The following is a 24,909-nucleotide window of genomic DNA, read 5'->3' on the forward strand; positions in this document are numbered from 1 at the left end:
TCTAAAGGACAAAGGAGAAGCCATGAGCCAAGCAGGCCCAATTTATTCCTCCCAAATATTTCAATTGGAAAAAAAAAATCATTTCCCCTGAGTCCCTGTGCACATACTGCTCTGGGACCCAGAACATGAAAGAACTCTCCACAAACTATACCTCTGGTACCTGCATTCCACATTCCACATTTCAAAAAGTTTTGCACTTTGCTCAGAGTCACTTTAATACCCTCATCAATAAATTGTTGGAACCAGGCACAAGGAGGACCATTTGAATGTGGTAGGAGTTGTGGTGGTGGTAGGAAGTGTGGAGTCTTACCCAGGTTCAGGGCTGGTTTAGTGAAGCCATAGTCACCATTATGAATTTATCAGTTATAACCACGTAACTATAGAAACTTGCAAGCACTATTGAATGCCCATTTTGAAATGGGAAAATTGAGCAAACCTATAGAATCACTAATAAAAAACTCTCTTCAGTCAACATTAATGGATCACTGTGCTACAAATTTTGACATCAGAGGCAGCTCATATAGTGAGAAAATCAACTCTGAGGCCTCATATATCTCCGATCTTTCCCTCCATTCAGCATCTTCCCAAATCTAATGCAAAATATCTCTGCATTCCTTCAGCAGCTTCCAAATGGTCCTCCTTGCTCCTGTTTCCAACAATTTATTGATGAGGGTATTAAAGCAACTCTGAGAAAAGTGCTAAACTTTTTTGAAAATGAGGAAGAACATGAGGGAGAGAGTCTGGATTTGAGCTCAAGTCTATCAAATTTCAATCTGAGCTCATGACCTCTACTAATATGCTTTAGCCCTCCTTTCCCCACCAGTGTAACTACCTGCAATTCTTGCATTAGCCTTTGAGCCTATGTGCTCTAATGACCTCTATAACCAATCACAGAATGACTTTCACATGTAACTGTTGTGATCCTTTTAAGTAGTTTCATCTTTTAAAACATAAAGCTGGAGGTGAGGCTCAATGGTAGAAAACTTGCCTAGGATGCACATGGCCCTAAGGCCCAATTCCCAGCACTGCAAAAAATAAAAAAATAAAAAATGATGAGGGAAAAAAAAGGCTTAAATCAGTACAGACAGTTACCCAGACCAAGTTCTGGCTAAGGGTAGAGTCAAAATTCAGATTTCAGGTTTAATGTTCCTGACTGCTAATACTCATTCTTAACCCATTAGAACACATTAATGGATTATAATTTGGAAAGTTAGTAATTTAAAGGTTAAATGAATTAAGGCTATGAAAACATGTGGCAATGATACCAACAGTCCAGTTATAAGGAGAGGCTGTTTCTACTGGAGTTGAGATATTTTGTGTCTGGGAAGGTTACTACAGATCATTAAAGCATGGTTCCCTCATTTTAAAGGTAATAAGACCAAGGCCCCAAAAATCAAGGGTGTAGAGGGAGGTCCACACAGCCAAGAGACATTCCAGGACTCCTCTTTTCCTGTCTAGGCTTCTTTTTTTACATCATCTTCCCATTTTGTGCCTATATGAAAAAATGAACAGATTAAATTCAAAGTGAAACAACAACAACAAAACCCCTACTCTGACACTCCGGTTTACATTCAGGCTGACAGTGTTGACCCAAACAGACTCTCATGCCTCTCTCTGATGGTGATTTAAAGACTTCCAAGCTGACAGGAAATGACATGGGGTTGGAAATCATAGATGAACCTGATGCTTTTGTACAATCCTTTTTAACTCAGTCTTCTATAGTCACAAAACTTCAGAAATAGTTTCCAAAAATAAGATGGACCAGGTGCCAAAATATAGTTTCAATGAAATTGATACACTGAAGTTGACTGTAAAGTGCCTTAAATAAGTTTTTCTTTCACAAAGTCTAAACTGATTGTTTGGGTCTGTTTTTTCCCATATGTTATTTTCTGGCTAATGACCTTTGAGCAGAAAAGTGCTTTTCTCCTTGAAGATCCACAAAGCATCACCAGGCCCAGGATCTCTCCCCTCACACACTGTCTTCCTCGCATGGGCCTGTAAACAGTTGCTCTACCTTCATAGGAGTGTTTGAAAGAATCATGGCAAACCAGAATTTCAGATGCACTTCTGAGTTCATGTCAAGACTGTCACAGGCCCAGTCATAGGCAGAAAAACTCAAGAATAGAACAGCAATTATATAACTGATACACCAAGAAGTCCTTTATGCATTAGGATAAACCCCATAAACAAAAGCAAATTTTACCTGGGTCACAGAAATCAGGACACACATAGGAAAAAAGAAGAAATCACATAATCTTAGATTTTTGTTTGTTTGTTAGTTTTTTAATTGCTTCAAAAATACCAGGTTAGCCTTGGATTGAACAGACTTTAGGCCTCTATTATTTTCATCAGACTCCTCAAACTCAGACCATCTCAAACCACAGTGATAATAATGAGGATGATGGCAGAAAAAGAAAAAAAAAGAAAAATGGTGAAATCATATGTTTAATATCCCATGTTTTTCAGTCTCACTTCTTGATTTATGTACAAAAATACAATATGAATATTATAATCCATGGTTAGAATAATTAAGAATTGATTAGATGAGAGAGAAAGAGATCCCAGGTTCCATTTCCATAGCACCCTGCTGAGTGCCTCATTTAGGAAAACCAGGTCTATTTTCTTTAATCATCTCTTATTTTTGTTGAGTTCTGTAGTGGTCAGACCCACTTAGCTGATCACATGATTCATATCAGTGGAGCTTTCAGACAATCCCTTTCTACCTTGCTCCAATCAGAGGGTCCTTTCTGATTCCTCCCTGGATGGAAATTCTGGAGCTCCCTGTCCCCCTTTGGTTCTCCTGTAAACACATGTGCCTGTCCTTCCTACAGATCCTCCCACCATCACAGAGTCCAAGAGCAATGAAGCCACCACAGGCCGACAAGCTTCACTCAAATGCGAGGCTTCTGCAGTACCCGCGCCTGACTTTGAGTGGTACCGGGATGACACCAGGTATGTACCAAATCTGCCATGCCCCCAGTGCCCCACCTGGTGGTGCTGAAGGCCTCAGAAGCCCAACAACAAAACAGCTCAGTTGTAATTATGAAGACCTATTCTGTTTGGCTCTTCCTTTTCAGTATCTCTTTACCAAGTGCTTTAGGGCCTGTAACCCTTCAACTGAAGCCCAAAAGCACTCAGTTAAAATATAAAAAGTTAAGTAGCTGGTTTAAAGGATCATTTCCACCTGCATGCCTTTCTCTCAGATAGCAGAAATTTAAGCCTAATGAAAGTCAACCATTCCAGAGTCTTCTCTTGAGGGACATTGATCTTGACAATAGGGATTGCACAATTAAGATGAGGAATTGAGCTAGGCATAACAAATTTTGTTTCTTTTCTCTTCTTCCTCCAATATAAAGATGGGGAAGAAAGTTAAAACCTTCATCGGTGTTCCTTTTAACTCTCCTGTTTTTGAATTCTTAGGATAAACAGCGCCAATGGCCTTGAGATCAAGAGCACGGAGGGCCAGTCCTCCCTGACGGTGACCAACGTCACTGAGGAGCATTATGGCAACTATACCTGCGTGGCTGCCAACAAGCTGGGGGTCACCAATGCCAGCCTAGTCCTTTTCAGTAAGTATGCCAAAGCAGGGTCCAGCTCGACATAATTACATGGGTAGAGATTTCTTGTGGAAAGTTGGAGTTCAACCCCTTTGTTATTAAAGGCAAACATTATAAAAATAAGAATATACTCACCAAAACAAAAGCACAGTTTTCTCAATTCCTGGACACAAGATTTTCAAATGGAAGAATTTCTGTCTGTATTCTCTTACTTTTGGTAGGTGCCCTGTTTTTTTTTTCTTTTTCCCTCCCCCTTAGTTTTGTTTCTTCCTGGTTGGCTAAACTGCTAGTATATTCAGAGAGCACATATTTCTTTGGTGGTAGCCTCTTTAAGAAACAGAGGTGCTGTACGAGACTGAAAATTGATGGTTGTTACAAAAAATCAGTGATGAGAGTGGTTGAAGACAAAATATTCAATGAGGATGGACAAGCAGTTGAGAGAAGGGAGAAGCTGGAAAAGGAAATATATTTTTAACAACTCAAGAGGAAGGGTGGTATTAATGATTAAAGCATAATATAAAATGCAAAGGAGGAAAATGGTTGCATAAAGGATTCAATATGACAGCAAAAGACATTACTTGTCCAATGTTTTTCCTAACAGAGATGAGAATGTAGGCAAGGAAACATTTATGAAGAGCAGAAAAGATCTTGAGAGTAGACTAAGGAGGAATCAGCCATTTCCAAGTTATCAATATTAGTAGGAAGCTCCACCTTCGAGTCTTACTTTTGAGCAGCATGCTGTAGTGAAGACTCTAAATCCCTGTCTTGTTGGTCAGGAAGCTACGAGTATAGAAGCAAATGTCCCCTGAGAAACAGAAAGATGATGGATGGGAAATTAATATATTTAGAATAGGGACAGGTTCATCAGAATAAGTAAAGCAATCAAAAAAATTAGCACATACTGAGAAACAAAGTTCATTTGGACCAAAGAATGTACTATTATTCTTTTGGAATAACAAACTGCTAATTTTTTTTTCTGCACAAGTTCAGTTGGGAAAAACTAGAAATACTATGGCCAGGAGAGATGTCTTCATCTTATTTTATTCCGTTTAGATGAGCCTTCGTGGAAAAAAAAATCTTAGAAGAAAATCAATTTAAGTGAGAGTTCTCTTGAAATGCAGAGCTAAAGCCATTTTAAAACTGCTCCAGATACAGCTCCACTTATGAAAAACAACAACCACAAACTACCCAAAATTCAGCCTTCACTTTCTCATTCATAACTCCAATTGACGTCAGTCTATGACAGTTTGATAGGATATAGCTATACAAATGTTGCCTCAATATGAAGTTTAAAATTCATATCCCTGTTTACTTGTCTCCAAAGACCAAGCATCAGTGTTCTTTGCTTCAGCAGAAACATCAATATCCACAAGACACTTGGGAAGATAAGTATTAAGAAATGTAGTTACCCATTCATTCCTGATATTAGGGATTTCAAAAATAGGGGCAAAAACCTAGCCTCATCTATAAATTCAAGGTACTGACATATCTAAGGTGACCTAGTTAAGTCGAATAATATATACTTAACAAAAAGTTTTATAGGGATTGAAAAAGAGAAAATGGACTGCAGAGAGTGAGAGATGATACATTTGCATTAAAATGCTTTCTTCTCATCACTGAGAATATGAAGTATGATAACAATATATTTCAAATAACAAAATATTGCCTGTATATGGAGAGAGAGACTAAGTGAGGTAGAATAATGGAATAGTTGGGGAAGGTAGAGAAAGAGAATGGGTGGGGTCAAAGATAATGAAAATATTAGTAGAAGTAATTGACCTAACACAAAAGTCCATTTGAAGGACTTAAACTAGTAAAATTAAGAATAGAAACTTACAGAACTTCTGATTATAATTTGATAAACAGGGAATAAGGCAATTGTATCATAATGCCCTTGGTGATTTGGAAGAAATCACCCTCAGTTATACATTTGAGAAGTGCACGGTGCCCTGTTTAATGATGTTCCACCCCTCACGGGCCCACGCTGCCCTCTACACCACAGCCCACAGGGGTATCAGTTCTGCATTTAGAAGCATGCATAGGCAGCTCGTGATCAGCATTTAGTTCAGAATTGATTTCCCACCTTATGGTGTTATACTTGCTGAAGAATACAATATGAAAGGTCATTAGACTTTGAGGTGAAAAGGAGCTTAGGAGAATCACAGAAAATTAGTCAATCATCTGACCTGTTTCTTAGACCCAAAGCCTAATTGTGGATGTTTTAAGGGGGAAGCAGCTGCTTCTCTTGTAACAAATATGGCACTCCCTGCCAGTCCTACAGCCACCAGTCAGTTGTGGAAAGCACGTTGTTACAGTCTGCTGTGTAGCTGGAGCCTTTGAAGATGAGGCTCTATGGGAGCACTGTTCAGAGAGAGAGAGAGAGAGAGAGAGAGAGAGAGAGAGAGAGAGAAAGTAGAGGAAGGGAGAGAATGAGATAGGAAAGAAGGAAGGAAGGAAAGGAGAGCACAAGGGAAGGGAAGGGAAGAAAGAAAACATCAGGGTAAATGTACGTGTGGTGGCCCTTTGCCTGGTGTCAGAGTAAACGGGGTTCATGGAAGGAGCACAGTGAGCAAGCGTTCCTGCTGCGACTGTTCCATGAGCAGGGGCATGAGGAGCTGTCTGTAGCGGGGACCCTGACGGAAGCACTGTGCAGGCAGCAGGGAACTCTGCTGACCAAGGCAGTGTGCAGCAGATGGGGCAGCTGGTGAGCTCCTGACAGCCAGAGGCAGCAGCAGGTAGACTCAGAGCCAGTACCCTGAAGAGTCTGCGATTCTTCATCCTTGTTGGTGGTCAGCACATTTTCAGCCCTGTCGGTCCTAGTGACATGCTGACTTTTTGCAGTGTCATTTGTGACCACTTGTCCTCAGCAACTCATATGTGTACCACTCTACTCTAATCAAACACCAGTCTCCAAAGGGGTCAGCATAATTGAATGAGAATGTAAGAATACATTGCAATCATAGTAATTTCATCCTCATCTAGCGGAAGCATTTCTCAATTGTTCTTCTCACATTCTAGCATTCTGTTAAAGACTACTTCAGTAGTGCCTTTTAGTTCTGTCTTCATTCCCAGAATGTTTATATATATATATATATATATATATATATATATATATATATATATATATATTTTTTTTTTTTTTTTTTTAATGCATTAATCCAGTGGTGCAACGCGTATGGGTAAGGATTCAGCTTGGTCTTTGTCAGATAGGGGAATGTGCATAATGTAGATGAAGACTAGGACGGCTGGTGATGGCAAGAAAAGTTCTATTGCCTGCTTATGTAACATAACAAGTTCCATGTTCCCACACTGATGACCAAGTTGTAACCCACAAAGGTGATAGATTTATCTGTTTCACTGCTTATGTTGAGTTACAAATAGGGAGGAAGAATAAAGATGATGACTAATATGTCATCATTTCTTATCAAGTGAGTTCTTACAAGGTACCCTGCAGTATGTGCTGTACTTTGCATACATGACCTCATTTAATCATGGCAACCTTGCTATGCACTCATGTTTCTCCATTACACAAAGAGGTTATGTCATTAGTGCAACTACACAAGGTTGAGCTTGGGATTTAAATTTGGGTAATCTGTTTCCAGAGTCCAGTTAGAAACTGGACTTCTTCTTCTTCTTTATAAACCATTCTTAGTTATTATTCCAGGGGCTTGGTGATAAACACACACCATTCAATGATGCTAGAAGACCAAAGCTATTTATGTATGTAGGCAAAAATGTTAGGAGATACGGCTTGCAGTTTAGAAGGGAGGAGACATCTAATGTCTTCTTTCCCTTCATGAGACCTTTCTAACTGGCCTAATACTACTGTGGTCCCTTCAGATCCAAGAGCACTGCTTCGGCCACCTCCCACTTCCATTCCCATTAACTCTCATCTGCAGGTTGAGATTATCAGACTCATTTTATTTTTGGCTTGCTAAGGATTTCAACTAATATTCCAGCCTAGTTGCTTGAGCAGGGGGTTATTTCCACATGGTAAAGGATAGTCCTACTGATCAAAACAAAGGAGTAAAAATACAAAGCAACCTACTATATTGGTTTCTACTGGACCATTCCACATCAGTGTGTAGGAGGTATTTTTTTCATTTTCTTTTTAATTTTAAAATATCATGAACTTGTAAACCTATAATTGACTAGATTTTAAATGCCACCTCAGCAACCCAACACTATAGTAAGTCTTTACACTACGGGCCTCCCCTTCTTCTTCGGAAACCATTCTTAGTTATTATTCCAGGGGCTTGGTGATAAACATACACCACTCAATGATGCTAGTTAAGACTCGGGAGGCCTCTTAACCAGATTCTTTTAGATGGCACATAATACAACAATCTGAGCTGCTATTTGAACACTAACCCCATGTTGTTTGAAAGACTAGCTGCAAAGTCCCTCGTAAAAAGGCTCTCTGTGGATAAAAGGAAAAGGGTGGGCACTTAGTTGCACTACTTTTCATTTCAAGCATAGGCACCAAATAGGTTAACTTCCTGAAAGACCACTGTACCTTTGTTATGCTCATTGGAAAAGAAAAGAAAATCTTGTTTGAGCTAGTAAATTCCCTTGATATAAACACCGACCTTCCCTTGACTGCAGCTTTTTTTTTCCCCCTTTGGTCATTTATTGTCTTAATTCAAGTGTTTCCTTATGAAGTGTTAATCCCCTTCTGGCTGTTTCTTATGATATTCAGCAGAATCAGCCAGTCACACCCCACCCCACACTCCTGCCACCATTTTTCTGTTAAAAAAAAAAAAAAAAAAAAAAAAACAACTAAGCATTCAGAGACTTGCTAAAGGAGTTCTGCTCCTGACACCTCCTCAGGTGTTCACAGCCCAAGGAGAAGCATGTTCCACCAAGATTCCTGCCCTCCCTTGCTTTTGAAAATCAAAAGTTGAAAATTTTTCATGTTAAATGGTATTTACTTCACTTTATACTCTTACAGAAACCCATAAACCCTGACCTAAACTATAAAACAGCAAGAATCATGGTGGAAGATTAAGGATAAAAAGTGGGAATCGGGGAGCATCTAAAGAAAGAGAAGTCAGAAGGAGAGAATTAAGAGAATAAGGCTAATTAATGGGGTGTGATAAGCCCGAAATGATGATAACAGGGTGGAGCTAAGAGAGTGATAACAAGCTGGGAAGCAGTTGAAAGGCGATGAAAGTCGAGTGGGTGAGATGGTTTAGCAGTATAAATGGTCTTGTGGAAATGAGGGCAGAGTGCATTTACCCAGCTGTGAAGAGTCTGATGAGAAAATATGAAGCTGAGTCCTTTAAACAGTCCAAATAATAATAGTAATAATAAAAATAAAATACAGTAGAAAGAGTATAATATGGGACAGCGGTCTCCAACTGCTACATAAATGCTGAAAGCAGTTTAGCTATTTATTTTCAAAGCTGGAAACTTAATACCAAATAACCAGTGAAGGTTTAAACCATTTTTCTACTTGACACTCGTGTAACTAAGACACAATTGTTCACTGGGCGATTATTGACTTGCTCCATCTTAATGCACTTAGGAAACTTTCACATTTAAGCTACAACTTTCAGCTAGAGAGAGGTCACTGACTTGGCTCAGTGTCCAGATGTATCAATGTCCAAAGACCTTGCTAAAATTGAGTATTTTTTGGTTTATGGTATATGATGGCATGCAGATCAAATTTGAATATGTACCTATGCTTATCTTGATATGGTTTGGGTTTTTGTTAATTTTCATTTTTCATTGGTCATTATTTAAACAAACTTCTAGGAAGGATGCAGAAAGTTTGTGCTACTTTGTTACATTGCAGTGTTCAGGGGTAGCAAGTACTGCATCCTATCCCTAAGGTGCCATTTATTCTTTCTGCAAGAACCTCAGGGAGGATTTAGAGTTAAGCCTAGGATTTTAGTGAGCTATGCAAAGGGTACCTGAAAGCCTGAACTCTTGTCTGCACATTCAGTTTGCACTGGTAGCTCCAATATGGGACTGTGAGAGTCCCATAAGCTTAGGAACCAAGTTTTCAATAGAAAAGTACTCCTTATTCCTCAACAGGGTGTGTGATCAAGCAAGTTTGATTGGCTGAACAAATTTCAGATGAAATTATATTATAACAGGAGGTTGGGATTAAGAAAGTCTAAAAATAAAGTGATATAATTCCAAGAAATGTATACTTGCTCAGGTATACTCTTGCACTGATGTCATTGATATGGAAGTTAAAACCTGAGAGAAAACTTGAATTAGTATTTCACAAAATAAAGTTTCCATATGCTTGACTAATGCTGATATGGGCTATAGAGCTGATCCAAAGAAGTCTGTAGCTCCCAGAGGTCCATCTGTTAGGAGCTAAAGAGTGGGGACTCAGGACCAAGTACTTGGATTTGATTACTTCAATGAATGCTTTCTATTCCAATTCTCTAAAATAGCTAAAATCTTGGCCGTGGGTGTTGCCAGTGGACAGAAGGATCCAGTATGCAAAATTACCATAATATGATGTTGTCTCCCTATTGTAGACATATTTTTTAATGTTTTTGTAATTTTAATTTTATTAATACGTGTCTATGATACTTTAGTGTTACAGAAAGAACAAATAAATATTTCATGAGAGAGATGATCCTACAGGCAAGGAAATTCATCTGATTTCTAATTGTTTGAGTAGCTTAACATGAGAAAGAAATAGATAAGATCGATATTTTTAAACTCTCCATGATGTTTACTATTTTTTTCCCCTTCAGAGCGTGTTTTACCCACAATCCCCCACCCCATTCAAGGTCAGTATGATTTTTATCACTGTAGCTCTGTTGCTGGGTCATTCTCCAACATCTATAATGAGAAAAAGACATAAAGGAGAATTATATGTTTCCAAAATGTGCATCCAATAGACATTATTTTTTTCCTTAACCATTGCAAATAAAGTTAATCCATTGTCCCACACCAGTTGACAGGTTTGTAACAGGTATGCCACCTGCCTAAACTTCAGTAACTGGGAAGAAAATGTCAGAGAGAGATTTTTTTCTTCAGTCAGAATTGATTACAGGTAACCATGAACTCTCATAATTTGGAACACAGCCACTTAAATTCTGTAGCTCTTTAGCCCACAGAAATACAAATCCTCCCACCATCCAAACTCACATTTGGAGATTTATACTATCTGAATTTTAAGTCACTGATACTACTTATAAAAATGAACTTATATACTAACAAAGGTTACACTCAACCAGAATATTAGGACACTACTTTTTCTTAAACTCTTGGCCAACTCACGGGTTTTTCCTTTTAAACATAACTACTTTAGAAAACACATACACACACACTCTAAAGTAGTCATTCTGTATTCCTTTTCATAAGACTTTCTATGTACCCAAATTAAATTTTGCCTTCTACATCACATTTAGATGCAAGTTGCAGCCAAGACTTTCTAGCTTAAGGCTATTTAAAGGCAAATTGGCAAATAAAATTAAAATAATACAAAAAAAAAATCTGAAATGAAACCAACCTACCATTGAAATTAAATTCCAGAAAAGTGATTTGCAAATAGCACTCAAAGACCTGAGAAAAAAATGGAAACTAGGCCATGCGGGGCCTAGTGTGGAAAAAATAAATCCAATTAAACAAGATTATCATAGACACTATAAAAAATGTGCTCAGAATTAAAGGTAAAAAGCTACTGTTTTGTAAGTTTGAAGATGGATCATATTTCATTAAACATTTGTCCAGACTAAAAATTAGAGCAAAACTGGGTACAGATATTTAGTGTCAATAATACGATGTTTTGCATATGTGTGCACTCGCATATATGAAAACTAACTTTAATTATATTTGAAGTAAGTATTGCAAGGTTTACAGGATCCAAAACATAGCTTAATAAAACAATGATTCCTAAATTGTGAGAAGAGTCCAAACATTTTTCAGTATACAAGCTTGGAAGAGCTCTTTTAAAAAAAAAAAAAAAATTCTAAAACATTAATAAAATCTATGTCTTATCCCAGCTCCTAAAAATAAAACTGTTAAAATTGTGTCTGTTTTTTTAGACTTGACATGAAACTTAGTATTCGTGGAAAATATCCCATCTTTGAATTCCTGACATGCCACAATTATTTTAAGACATTTGTCTTCTGGTGTTGCTGCCAAGATTGACACCATTTTATCATGTTGCCATCGTGCAAGTATCTTGATATGGAAAACACACACATACACATTTGTCCCAATGGATAACGTTTTTCAAAGAGGTCATGCCCCATCCACGTTGAGCTTTGTACAGTGTCAGGATGACTCTAGGTGTCCTTTGTGAGAGCAGTTCTGCAGCTACAAACTCAAATATTTATCTGATCATACATTATGATATATGTAACACTGAACAAAGTGAGGCCAGACGTTGCTCTCAAAGGGCAGCTGTCAGATATTGAAAAACAGTCTTGTCTAGGGATGGAGCATGTGGGATTTTGTTGAACTTTTTATTTCCCACAAACTGCATTGCTGATTGGAGAATGACCCTAGTTTGATTTTATGTTGTAGGTAGACTGTAGTTAGCTTTCTTAGATTTGATAGTTTTTAGAGAACTTAGTTTTCTTACTACTAATACTTTGGGCTTCTGCTAGTGGAAATTGAAAAGCTGTTCATTAAGACTTGGGATAGCAGATGTGAGAGGTTGCTATTGAAGATGTCCCCCTCTCTTCGTTACAGGGACTCTAACTTCCCAGGAATATAATCACTTTTTCCTCCTGTTTCCAAGCAAGACGGCAACCCAAGGGAAACCCAGTTTTCCATTTAAATAAAAGCTAAAAATATAATGCTTAATTCTTTAGGGTGTCAACTTATACCCAAATAGCTATGAAAAGCATGCCTTATGGTGTTTACCACTACAGTGCAGACTCCTTCATTGGATCAAATATCATATGTTGTCATCATCTACATGGAGCACTAAGTGTCATCCTCAAAGCAGTTGGTTAACAGAAATGGCCTGAAGAATTTTGAACCAACTAATTTCCAGGGGTTTTGAAAGTAGAAAGTCACAAAGATCCTTTTCTGCCCACCCATGATAAAAAGAGAATCCTCTCTCTTCATTTCCAACCTAAAAGAAATATATATTACATTGCAGCTGCTTCATTATTATCATCTTTCATTGGAGAGTAACCTCCCTCATCCCCACTCTCTGTGGCTCTTCAAGCTGGCTGGGAATGTGCTGTAGAGTCACAGCCAGAATGCAGTCCTAAACCCCTTCAAGCTGTGATTAAACAAAAACCAGGCTCAATAAATCAAATGCATTTCCCTTGGGTTTCCTTCATCATATTGCTTGATTTTCTGCAGCGATAATAATAATACTGGAATTATACCAAAGGGTAATGTGTATCGGCTGTGGCCAATTAGAAATCTTCAAATGTCCTTTCCCCTGTGCCAAAACCCAAACAAAACAAAATGACAACAACAACAACACAACAAAAACAGTGTGCTTCCCTGCTCCTTAATTTAAAAGATACATATAAAAATAAGCAAGCAAAATAAGTAGCGTTCTGTTCCTGATCTGTTTCTGATAGGTGTTTTTCCCCATTAATTTTAATTCAGGTTTACTTATTCTAAAATGAGTGCTGAATTGCATATATTTGCATAAATACCCCTGACTATATCGCTGCAGAAAACCCACTGAATTGTAAAATGAGGAAATAGTCAACTCTAATGTCTGAGGGAACTTTTCTCGCTTTGTTTGACTCAAATCATTTCCTGGGGCTCTGAATACTGGGCAATGATAATGTTCCTCCCCATCAACCTACTGGCGCATAGCCCGTCTTCATAACAGAAGTGCACCTAGCAATGTCCTCATGTTGAGGAAGACCACGAATTCAGGTGAAGCGATGAAACCAACCTTAGAAAGTTAAAAATCAAGTGAAAGAAGGGAAAAGGACAAGGACAAATCACCATTGTTTTGTTTTCACAATTATCAAGCCAAAAAACTCCCTTGAGCTGGTGGCTCTCTGGGCTCTATGAGCCCATCCTTCTCCAATCACTGCCTCTTGAAACAAAACAAAAAAAACCCTGGAATGTGTCTCACTTGTTTGCCTCCCATCTGATTATTTATCCCAAGTGAACAGCCTTTCCAATCACTAACCCCGTGTGGCGAATGGATCTGGGAAATGTTGAGATTATCTTCCAGGTTCAGGCTTTGCACCAGGTTTGTTCTCAGCTGCTTGCCATTCAGTCCCTGTTTTTCCATTGATAAAACACATTGCACATGGCTGGGTTTGCATGATTAATACAGCTGTCTAAAGCTCTCTCTGAAAACAAACAAAACCCCCCAAAATTAAAGTTTTAAAAAAAATTCAAATCCAACCCACAAACAAACCAGGCTTGCATAAATCTGCAGTCCCGTATGTTTCCTCCTAAAGGGAGACAGGTGTTCTTATGGACAGGTCTAGCATCAGAACAGCCAGATTCTATCTACAGTCAGAGGAGGGGAGAGCCCTGTCCTCACTCAGCACTCCCAGGAATGGGTTCTAAAGCCCATATTCCAAAGGGATGGAAGGGAAAATGGATAGGACAGCCTACCTATCTCATGCCAAAAAGATCACTGGATAATTTCTACAGTTTCATTTATTTTCTGTAGGATATCATCCTGGGAATCAATGAGAAAATGCCTCTTCTCAGCCCTTTAATATAACAGGAGTTTCATCTTGCCCAACAATGGTCATATTCGAAGTAATAACAATAGTTAACCCGCTTAGTTGGCTTCTCATGTACCAATAGAGTTCTAAGGTCTTTTGCATGTATAACTCAATTGACTCCTACAACCCTCAAAAAATAACATGAACTTTCTGCCACACTTTTTAAAGATCAAAGTATATCCAGATTCCAATCCACAACTTGCTGTACCCAGGCACACACATAAATCTATACTACATTATAAATAACCATTATGTATGCATTCATAATGTTCATTAGATACGCATCTATATAATGAATTTTAAACATCCATCTAATTTATTTTATATATTACAATATTCATAATACATAACAGTTACTTTAATGTCCATGTGTTTTTACAAAGTCCATTTTCAAATATGCTCAACAGAGAGAGATGTATGCCTGACTCCCAGAAATTTCTATGAAAGCATTCATCTTTTTAAAAACATGAGCAGAGCTATCTGGCATCAGCACATCTAATTTCACACACTTATTCAGATTGATTTGCATACACACCTCTATTAATCATGGATAATTACTAGCATTGTTCTCTCTAATTCAGTTTTTCCAACTGTGAAATGGGAAAGAAATTATATTTTCCATGCCTACAAGCTCAAAGTGGTATTTTAAATAAAATACAAAAGAGAACTTTAAGTTCCTAGAAAAAAAAGTGTATTGAATTTAAAATAATCATATTCAGATACACATATTTCTTTTAATTTTTAAAAATACTGTATTTAGAGATATTCCTGTGCCACTTTGCATGGACATTAGCTAGATATAAATTCAGTGTGTTTTCATTGTAGTTTGATATATTATGGAGTCTAAGAATGTCTGAAAGGCTCACATTTCTATGAAGTTTAGAATTCCAAAGACAAATAAAAAAATTTTTTTCATTGTTTTCACCAAGTATCATAATATTGCACATAAAAGGAGCAGTAAAATTTCAGCATTCTTCATTGTGTGGCATGTACACATTTTTAGCAACTGCCCATCATGCACATCACCACATGTCAGTAATCCATAGTATTCAACTCAAAGAATCTGCCCTTTTTTCTGGTTGAAGATAGAAAGCATATCTTGGGAACAGTTTCAGTTTTTAATTGTAACTCTCCTTTCCCATTGCCAACAGAAATAAGGATCTTCTTTCTACTTATAGATAGATAAGTATATCTTATCTGTCTTATGTATACCTGATACAGCCATATCAACACAAATTTACAGCAGTGTCATTTCCCTGATTAATACACACGAAAATGATGAAAAGTCAGACTTAATACTTGGTCCACTGCTCCTTCACTGAGAACAGCAGTCTGAATTCCTCCTGGTTTTTGTTAGTAGGGGAAATCAAGTGGCTGTACCAGTATTTCACATCGAATCAGTAGTACACTCATTGTAGATCCAATGATTTAGACCCAACTGTAATAGGTCATTCCCATTTCTAGGTCTTAACTCTTCCAAACCTTCCTACTCCTCCTTCTGCTCTGTTTCCTGAACTGTTTTTGTTAAAATTTGTTAATAAGAATCCATCTGAAATGTATTCACACCATTTTTTAAAAGTTCGACAGGCTTGGAAGTGTTATTTCTCTGAATTTACATTTAGCTTCAAGCAAAATGGCAAAAAAAAAAAAAAAAAATCCTGTAGTGTCAATTTTAAGGTTGGAAAAATTTTAGTAATGGGATTCTTTTCTAGTGCCTTTTCCTTGTCTGGATCTGCCTACCCCAGTGAGACTTTCCTGGTGATCTTCCTGTGTTCATTGCCTTGCTATGCTATTTAGACTTCTAGAGCCAGCAGGGATTTGAAAATGAATTTAAAAAAAAAAAAATCTGAGCTTCTACTAAATTTTAATTTGATGGAAATATTGCTCTTCTATGAGCTTTATGGAAAAATTTTTTCAAAGTAACAATTACATTTGGGGATTAAGTTTAAGTAATTGGCAGTCTTGTCTTTTTAATTAGAAGGAATAAAGCTGCCTAAGAAGAGCTCAATGAGATTTGCAATGGAAAATGTTGGCACACTGCCCCAAAGGGTAAGAAGACTTGAGATCTTCCATGGACAGAAAAAGCTGACTCAGGCTCCTCTGGTCTTCAGAGCGCACCCCCAATGGAGCTTGACTTGGTGCTTGCACCATATGCTATTTAGCATGAAGGTTGAAGTCTGCTGTGAGAAGCATTCTGGTTATAGCAAGGATAGATCCTTTCTTTGGGAGCTTATTTCTGGGTTCAGGAACAAGGTAGGAAGATCGAGAGACCTTAGAGGAAGTGGTACTACTTAGAGTCAAAAAGATAAAAGGAATACATGTTTACCAAGTATTAAGTCATCACTGCAGTCCCAGCCCCTGACAAATATCATATCATAGCCTCTCAAAATACAAGCCTCAAGTTTAAACTGTCCCTTGGCACCCTCCTTCTCTGTCAGCTATAATTCTGATTCTTGATTTTTCTTTTTTCTACATTTTCTTACACATTTACCCTGCATTCCATATACATCTCCTTCTGACATCCTTCCAACAAAATCAAGGAAAAAGTTTGGATCGTGTTAGCATGCACTGCTAAACACTGGTTACCAGCCATGCAGGCACCACAAAGTCATTGTCTCATCTATCGGGAGGAAATATTGACTTCTAAAGAGGCAAGATACAAATTAACCTTAGTAACAACTTCCCTTCACAGTCACTCTGTCCCTCACTACGCTCTTTCATCATCACAGGTTATTTGTAGGTATTAAATTAAAGGAGCACCTCAATGGGGGAAAAGAATCAGCGTAAATGGAGCCACCTTACATCTCCCCTTGTACACTGCTGTGAGGAAACACACCTGCCAAGTCAGAACACAGCATGACATAATGAGATTGGAATTCCAATTTAAGGTGTCCGTATGCACCAGATGCACGAGGGGAGTAGGCAGACTACTCACCAGGACTCCACTGAGAATTGTCAGCTTACATCCACCACAAATCAGTGGGGGGAGAGACCTTACAAGTCATTTATCATGCTTCCTAATTGGATGCTGGGGACCCACACACCGCCATAGTTTACTACACTATTTTGTTTATCACTGTGCTAATGGTAAAAGAAAATGCTTCCCACATCTCCTGTAACACATACGCACATTTAGCACCTAGACATTACCACTAACGTATCCTCAGTATCATCTGTGCATCCTATTTTTCATCTGCCCCATACAAAGATTCTGACTAGATCCCCTACCTTGTAGGCCTTGCATTTCTAGGAGGACACTTTTAACTGCTCAAGAACACCTTGGGGCAAGAGTGACAACCTGTGGTTGCAGGGAGTAGAGGCAGAAAAGATGGCTGAGCTTCAAATCTCCATACTCTTTAGATCACAGAGCTCCAAGCATCCCCAGCCATGTCGTATGTTGAAAAGTCACTTGGCCATTTTACCATACTTTCTCAACTAGATGTGTGGATTTTGTAAGAATTGGAAGCAGCAATTGTTTGGAGAACAAAAACCAAGCAGTACCTTGCACCTCTCTGTTGAATTGCAAGCTAGTGTACCTTGGGAATTTGTATACATATATGTAAAACCTGGAGTTCCAGACCACAGGTAAGTTCATTATTGACAGCTGCTAAGAGTAGCAGTGTCACAAAAGACAGAGTGGTTCATTCATTGGAGGTTGGTGTCCCTTGGGGATTCAACCCTCCCACGCTAACTCATTAATAATGTGACTTCTTAGGTGTACTCTCCACTGGCTTTTCCCTGTGCTTTGTAGAGTTTCTTTTAGAGTTGACGTTTTCTTTTCCTTATGATTTCTAACATTAGGAACACAAGAAAGAGCTTTCATTCTGAATGGAGTTAAAACTAATTTGGGGCGCAGGTTACATTTATTTGGCAAAGCACAATATTGTGAGGACACCATGCATTCAGTCTAACAAATGTTATCCTAGAATTTGCTCTGATTGGGGTCTCAGGGATGACTGTACTCACAGGACGACTCTGTACTAACAGAGTTCACCGCCAAGATGGACAAGCCACCACAACAAGCTTTGCTACATCCTTGTTAGGGTACCTGCAAGATATTTGAGGGAAACAGAGCAGGATTCAGCAAAAGCTTCTAGGAGAAAGTGAAGTGTACAAGGCAGGAAGGGGAGAAGGGAAAGAGGAGCAGAATATTCTAGTATATACAAAAGTGTAGAATCCAGAAAGAGCCTAACTTATAGGGATTCAATATAAAATCTAATTAAAGTCTGAAATCTAGAAAAAATGACTTTGCCCTAAGTTTCTTACTCTGTTCTTTTACATTTTGTCTGTGGAAGAAAAAAATAAAATAAAATAAAAGGAAGGAAGGAAGAAAGAGGGAGGGAGGTAATGGAGGGCAGGCAGGCAGGAGTGAGGGGTCAGGCATACCACCTCTGTTACACCTCAGGAGGAGGAAGAGCAGGTGTTGGTTTAATGTATAGACACTTGTCCATACCAAGTGTTGTGTGGTAGGTGGCACTATGCAGGGTTAGCTTGCTGGATTGTACTGAGAGTGTGTTATCTAGCAGAATATCTAGAGAAAATTTACAGTCTTTCAACAGAGAAGTTTCAGGTAGGTTTTATTTTCGTGGCAGGAATGGTCAGCTGCAAAGAGCCATCAGCACTCTCAGAGCGTTGCACCAGAACCAGGCGGCAGCGCTAGGTTTGGAGCCAGTGACGCGGTAGCAGCTGTAGATAAACCAGTCTTGTCATTGAGGCATCCCAGAACTCTAAGGAACAAAGTCACTGCAAAGGGCCCCAGGCAGATGCCTTTACCAAGTGCAGCACGGTGGTAGTTGATGCCACAGAGGATATGCGAGGGTCACTGGGAGCATACCAACATTCTTTAATCCCTTATCTTCCTATTTCCAGGAGCTTTAAAACCCTAGGAAATCTCACAAATTCACTTATTATCTCTGCATTCAAATTCCGCAGGCCAGTTACCTAGTTTCATGGTATTTGAATGTTTTTGATTTTTTGAAACATACAAAATGAAAACACACATTACATGGATTAAAGACGGTCCTGAGTCCCTTAGGATTTTGAATCCAAGATGTATTTTAAAATGTATCTGAGAAATTCACAATTTAGAGCTCAGGAACAGGAAGTGAGGAGTGAAACCGAAAAAGACAAAAATCTCTAGAGACTTACCTAAACCTGTGCTTTTAATCCTTTTTAGCAAGTCAAATAGGTAGAAAAGCTTTAAAATATACACTTTATCTATATTTTAGAATATAGATAAAGTGTGGAATATAGATAAAGTGTATATTTTAAAACAGAAAATATAATCTGCTTTCTGTTTTAAGAGCTAAGAAACAACAACAAAGTTTGGAACTGGAAGGTAGTTCTTTATTAAGTGAGTTAGCTGATGTCTTATTTAATTGCAGCAAGGGCAGAGGACCAGGAATGTACCTGCAGGCGTAATGGGTACATTGTAGGCCCAAGGGACTCAACATTTACTTCTTCTTTAAGACAGAAAATGCACACCTGGTCCTGAGTGCTATACTGACAACTGCTTCAAATGAATTTAACTTCTAGAGTTGTGGGGTTTTTTTTCCCCTAATCTTATACATACTTTCAGATAGTGTAGTCCAGAGGAATTCCTTTGTTAAACTTTAACCCTTTGGGCATTCTTAAACACTTTTAATTCATTGGTTATTAAAAATTAAACCTCTCAGGCTGAATAGGAAACACTCAGCTGGTTTGGTGTAAGAGAGTTGATGAAGTCCTGGGTCCACTTGAGGGTGCTTAGTGAGGCTGCATCTTCTCTAACAGTCCATAGCACCACCGTGCAGAGCCCACGGCCGGTAAAGTCAAGCCATGTAATTCTGGTATTCTATAGGACAATTAACAAATACGCCAAGCTTATGGTCGGAAGGACCTCATAAACCTATATAACACATTTTTATTGCATTGATATTTCATGCTCTTAAGTCCCTGTTCCTCATAGAAATTAGACCTCACCCCATCTTTTAGCTTCTTTTAATTTTACTGTATGATACTGGCCAGCTAAAACATGAGAAAGAAACTTCAGTTTCCTTGGAATGTTGTCCAATCAGAAAGAGGTTATTTGCTTTTCCTGAGATGCAGAGGGTCTTAAATTTTGTTTTGTTTTGTCTTCTATTCTGATAATAAATGTAATACATTCTCATTACAGGAGATCTGAAAATGTATGAAACTATAAAGAAGAAAATAAAGATCATATGCAATCCCTTTCCGCAGAGATAACATCATTAGCATGAATGTTTTGTCTGAAGGTCTGAACGTGGGTGTACTGTAGAGTGTTCCCTGCATTTCGCCCTCTCTGAGGCTGGGCCTGTTTCTGTGACTCGCTCAAGGTTGTAGCAGAGGCAGGCCCAGGGGCAGCCCTCCTGGGCCCAGGGCTCTCTCCACAGTGACAGGCCCCTTCCAGCTCTTTCAGATCCTAACTTACGCCTGACTCACTTCACAAAAGCCTTTCTGGATCACCTCTAGGATTCCCAAGAAGGATCCCTCTTTCAGGTGTGTGAGTGCTGATATTCTTTCTCAAAATTTAAATAATAATAGTTTCCCTTTTGTAGATTTTTTTTTTTTTGCTTTTTAATACAATGGGTTTTAAAATCTAAAATCATTTTTTTCCCTCATTCTATCCATTATAGAACTTTGGTTTATACAGCTTGGGTCATCCAATAGGTGAGAGGAAGTGAGGCTCAAATATTTTATTCACATTTTATAACAAGAAATTATACCATCATTAATTTTTTGCTCAAGGTCATTCATTTATTCATTCAACAATGAGCATATGTGTCCATGGTTTCAAGGTTCTGATACTTCTACTTATATCTGTGTCATCATTTGCTCTAAAACAGCATCAACCAGCTGAAGTCTATTTTTGGTCTGTCGACTATATGAGGAAAATCCCTTTGAAGATTTGAAAGTCAAGTGTGGGATTCCTTTTTGGCCCAAGTCTAGTTAAGGGAGGCCAATTTCTTTCCTCAAATATGGAGAGAATGCTAGGAGTTCTGTTTTTTCTCAGCCAGTGTGATACAATCTCTCAGTCACAAGGACAATCGTCCACCTACGTAATAGGCACACCCGTATAACTTTATGTCGAGATGTAGATTCATTTCTCTGTTTTGACTTTTACACCCACCATGATGACTGTGGTTCTCAGAGAACATTATTCTAGAAATGTTAGGCATTAGGATTTATTCAAAATGTATCATACATGGGAGAAAATCAAAAGCTTTAATGCTACAAATAGGAATCACAGGCCATATCTTTTTCTATGGAAAAATAAAAAAGTAATCATACTTGTAAGTAGAAGCTGCTAATCCGTAAAGCCTCTGAGTAGAGCCAAGAAACCCTTGGGAAAAAAATTAATAACTTTCAAAGTATGATTTTGAAAATTGAATTAATAAAATTGTCCCCCTTTTAAGCCACTATAATAATACATAGTAATAAAGGTCTTATTTTTCAAAACCTTGCCCCCCACAAAATCAAGTCAGAGGACAAAAAATCATAAATTTCCATGGAAGAACTTCATACTGATTATGTTTCAGGTCCTCAGTAACAGTGAGGCAAGAAACAGTAGCAGATCAAATAACCTCCTTTGTTTCTTTTATTAAATGTCTTAATGAGTTTAACTCAGTCTCTCTCTCTCTCTCTCTCTCTCTCTCTCTCTCTCTCTCTCTCTCTCTCTCACACACACACACACACACACACACACACACACACTTTCCAGGTAACTAGAGGATGGGATCTTTATTGGATTTAGCATACCCCCATACACACACCTGTCCCACAAGCACACACTCTGACTTGCTCTGGCTCAGAGAAAAAAAAAAAAGCACCATTAAATATTTTAAGTCCTCTAACTAATATGTCATTCAAACCTGTCAGAGGACTGACCTTATAGACAGAGTGTGTCTATTACACACAAAGAGAGAACATTTCCTTATTTAAATGGCTATGGCCAGTAAAAAAAAGAGAGAGAGAGAGAGAGAGAGAGAGAGAGAGAGAGAGAGAGAGAGAGAGAGATTTATGTTAAAGTACACATCCTGGAATTAGAACAACTGCAACCAAGGTAAGACCCAAAACTCTAATATTCTACCCATGGATGAGAATGAGTGCTTGTAAGTAGGACCAGAGTCATTATCTAGAGTCAAAACACTGAAAACCAATCCTTGCCTCCTCTCCCAGAGAGGAGAAGAAAAAAAATCCCAAAATTTCCCATGTCCAAAGATATGAAAGTTTCACAAGACAATGAGAAAATTCCCAAAATATAAACTCTGGAGCTTCCAATGAAGCATCTCTCACCTTTGCAACACCGGCATAAATTTTGAGCAAGAAAGAAAAAGAGAGAGAAAGAGAGACAGAAGGAGAAAGAGAGAGTTAAAGAGAAAGAAATATAACAGAATGAAAGTGTAAGGAAGTAAGGGGAACATGATGATAGGAACTTCTGGCTCCATGTGATTCTTCAAATGTCTGAATTTCCAACAATAGTCTTGCTTTTGGGTTAAGGCACTAAGATTCCCCCCCCAAAAAAAAAAAGAAGAAAGAAGAAGAAGAAGAAGAAGAAGAAGAAGAAGAAGAAGAAGAAGAAGAAGAAGAAGAAGAGGAGGAGGAGGAGGAGGAGGAGGAGGAGGAGGAGGAGGAAGAGGAGGACGACGAGGAGGAGGAGGACGACGAGGAGGAGGAGGAGGAGGAGGACGACAATCTACCCTTCCTAGAACCTTACCTAGGGCAGCTCCTGAAGTAGTAACAGATTCCATTGTTCATTCATGTACTCATATATTTGTTCAGCAAATCTATCAGATACACCCTCAACTAGAGAGATAAGCTGAGGACACAGTAACAGGAGAGACATATTGTCTGTGCTAGTGAGGGGTTGAATCAACTGGTTTTTATTTTGTTTTTGTTTTTTTCAGTTCTGGGAATTGAACCCAGGACTTCACCCATGCTTGGCAAGCACTCTACCACCAAGCTATACCCCCTAACTGTTTTTGGTGATGCAGGTTTGTTTGATATGACTGTCAAAAGTCAAATATTAATGTAAACAAATCCAGCAAGATATTTTCCCTTTCTAGTATTAATTTCTCCTCTTCATACCACCTCATCAGGAGCTAATATCTAAGCTGATAAGAATCCCTAATGTTTTTGTCCATTGATGCTGCAGCAGACTTTTCTGTTTATATTATACTTCAAAACTGCAGTACCAGGATGGCTTGTTAAGTGTATTTACTAAAGCTAGATCAATATGTAGGGAAAAGTTTTCATGAAAGGCATAAAAATCATAGGCTCCAGGTATGTTCTAATGAATTTGTCCAGGGAATTCCTTCCAAATCACATCCCTGGCAATGCAGTTTTCTTCAAGTACATAAAATTGCCTTTTCATTTGAAGAATTTTCAGTTGTTAAGGACCAAAATATTTGTTGTTGTTGTTGTTGTTTGTTTATAATAACAGGAAATACCTCTCCTTGAAGAATATTTTAGGTCTGACACTTAAAAAAAAAAAAAAAAAAAAAAATTCTCTCCTTACTGCCATCTTGTGGACAGAGATGATATCTTCAGAGAGCACATAGGAACATGTCTTAGTATTGCCACAAGATGGCAGCACATAACCAAGAAGTGCCAAAAATTTAACTTATAACTTATTTGTATTTCTAAAATATTTCAAGGAGAAATTGAATTCTCCCTGAATTTTTTCTGATAATAATTTCTCTATAGAGTGAAGTAGTTGAGAATGTTTTTAAATCTTTATTTTATGTAGGTCTTTGTATTCAATTGTGAAATATCTGCCTCTAACATATCATCTAGAGGTTACAACCCATTCCAGTGACTGGGTCATCGGGGCACATTGCCACTTCTATTCTGAACAAAGTTCTGCCTGAGCTATCTGCTTTTTATCACTTTTGTGTGTGTGTCCCTAGTGTTTTGTGTATCCTAGTGCCACAACAGATTTATTTTTATGTGCACGCTCTTGATGTTTTAGAATTGCACTATCATGGCTTAATTTATTGGGATATCTTTTTCTCTTGCCACAGAAATTGCACTAATAATCCTCTGTAGAAGATATTTTACCATAGAACTGGCAATAATACCTCTATGTAAGCACTTACTAGGTGTCTGGCACCATTCCAAGAAGAGCATATAGATTAATTTATCTAATCCACGGCACAGATTTCTAAGGGTTAGCTTTACTAAACTCATTTTACAGAAGATGAAACTGAGGAAAAAAAGAGGGTAAGAGATGCTTTCTAGCTTAAGCAGAATCATTGGCCTCCCTGCCTGACCCAGTTCCTGCATAATCCCTTGACATTTGTTCTGTTTAGATATGAGGTGTCTCCCAAAAGCTCATGTGTGAGACAGAGCAAGAATTTTCAGATGTAAAATTATTAGCTCAGGGGAATTCTGACTTATCAGTGGATCAATTCACTGATATTCATGAACTGGTTGGTTAAGAGTAGGCAGGTAGGGTATGGCTGGAGGAAGTAAGTCCCTAGGGGTGTGACTTGGGGGTTTTTAGTTTGTCCCTGGTGAGCAGAGTTCTCTCTGCTTTCTAATTACCATGGCCTGAGCTGCTTTCCTCTGTCAGACCCTTCCACCATAAAGTTCTGCCTCACCTGGGCCTAAGAGCTATGGATTTGACCCACCATGGACTGAACCTCTGAAATTGTGAGCCTAAATAAACTTTCCCTCCTCTGAATTGTTCTGGTTAGCTCTTAAAAGCTGAC

At 38.3% G+C, this 24,909-nt stretch overlaps 1 protein-coding gene across 3 annotated transcripts in view; it reads left to right on the top strand.

Annotated features, from left to right (window-relative positions):
- The window catches only part of Lsamp (limbic system associated membrane protein), a 608,883-nt gene that overhangs the window by 566,879 nt on the left and 17,095 nt on the right, over positions 1–24,909 (top strand). For 2 of the 3 annotated variants that reach the window (XM_046425212.2, XM_058572824.1), the window contains exons 5-7: positions 2,832–2,952; positions 3,421–3,569; positions 10,277–10,312. In XM_046425212.2, the coding sequence (XP_046281168.1) occupies positions 2,832–2,952; positions 3,421–3,569; positions 10,277–10,312 (306 nt within the window). The remainder of the gene's footprint in view (positions 1–2,831; positions 2,953–3,420; positions 3,570–10,276; positions 10,313–24,909) is intronic. The other variant, XM_046425213.2, reaches the window with a different exon arrangement.

The sequence above is a fragment of the Marmota monax genome, unplaced genomic scaffold (assembly GCF_021218885.2).
Source record: "Marmota monax isolate L192 unplaced genomic scaffold, Marmota_monax_Labrador192_F-V1.1 WCK01_AAM20220418_F8-fsc00119, whole genome shotgun sequence".
NCBI lineage: Eukaryota > Metazoa > Chordata > Mammalia > Rodentia > Sciuridae > Marmota > Marmota monax.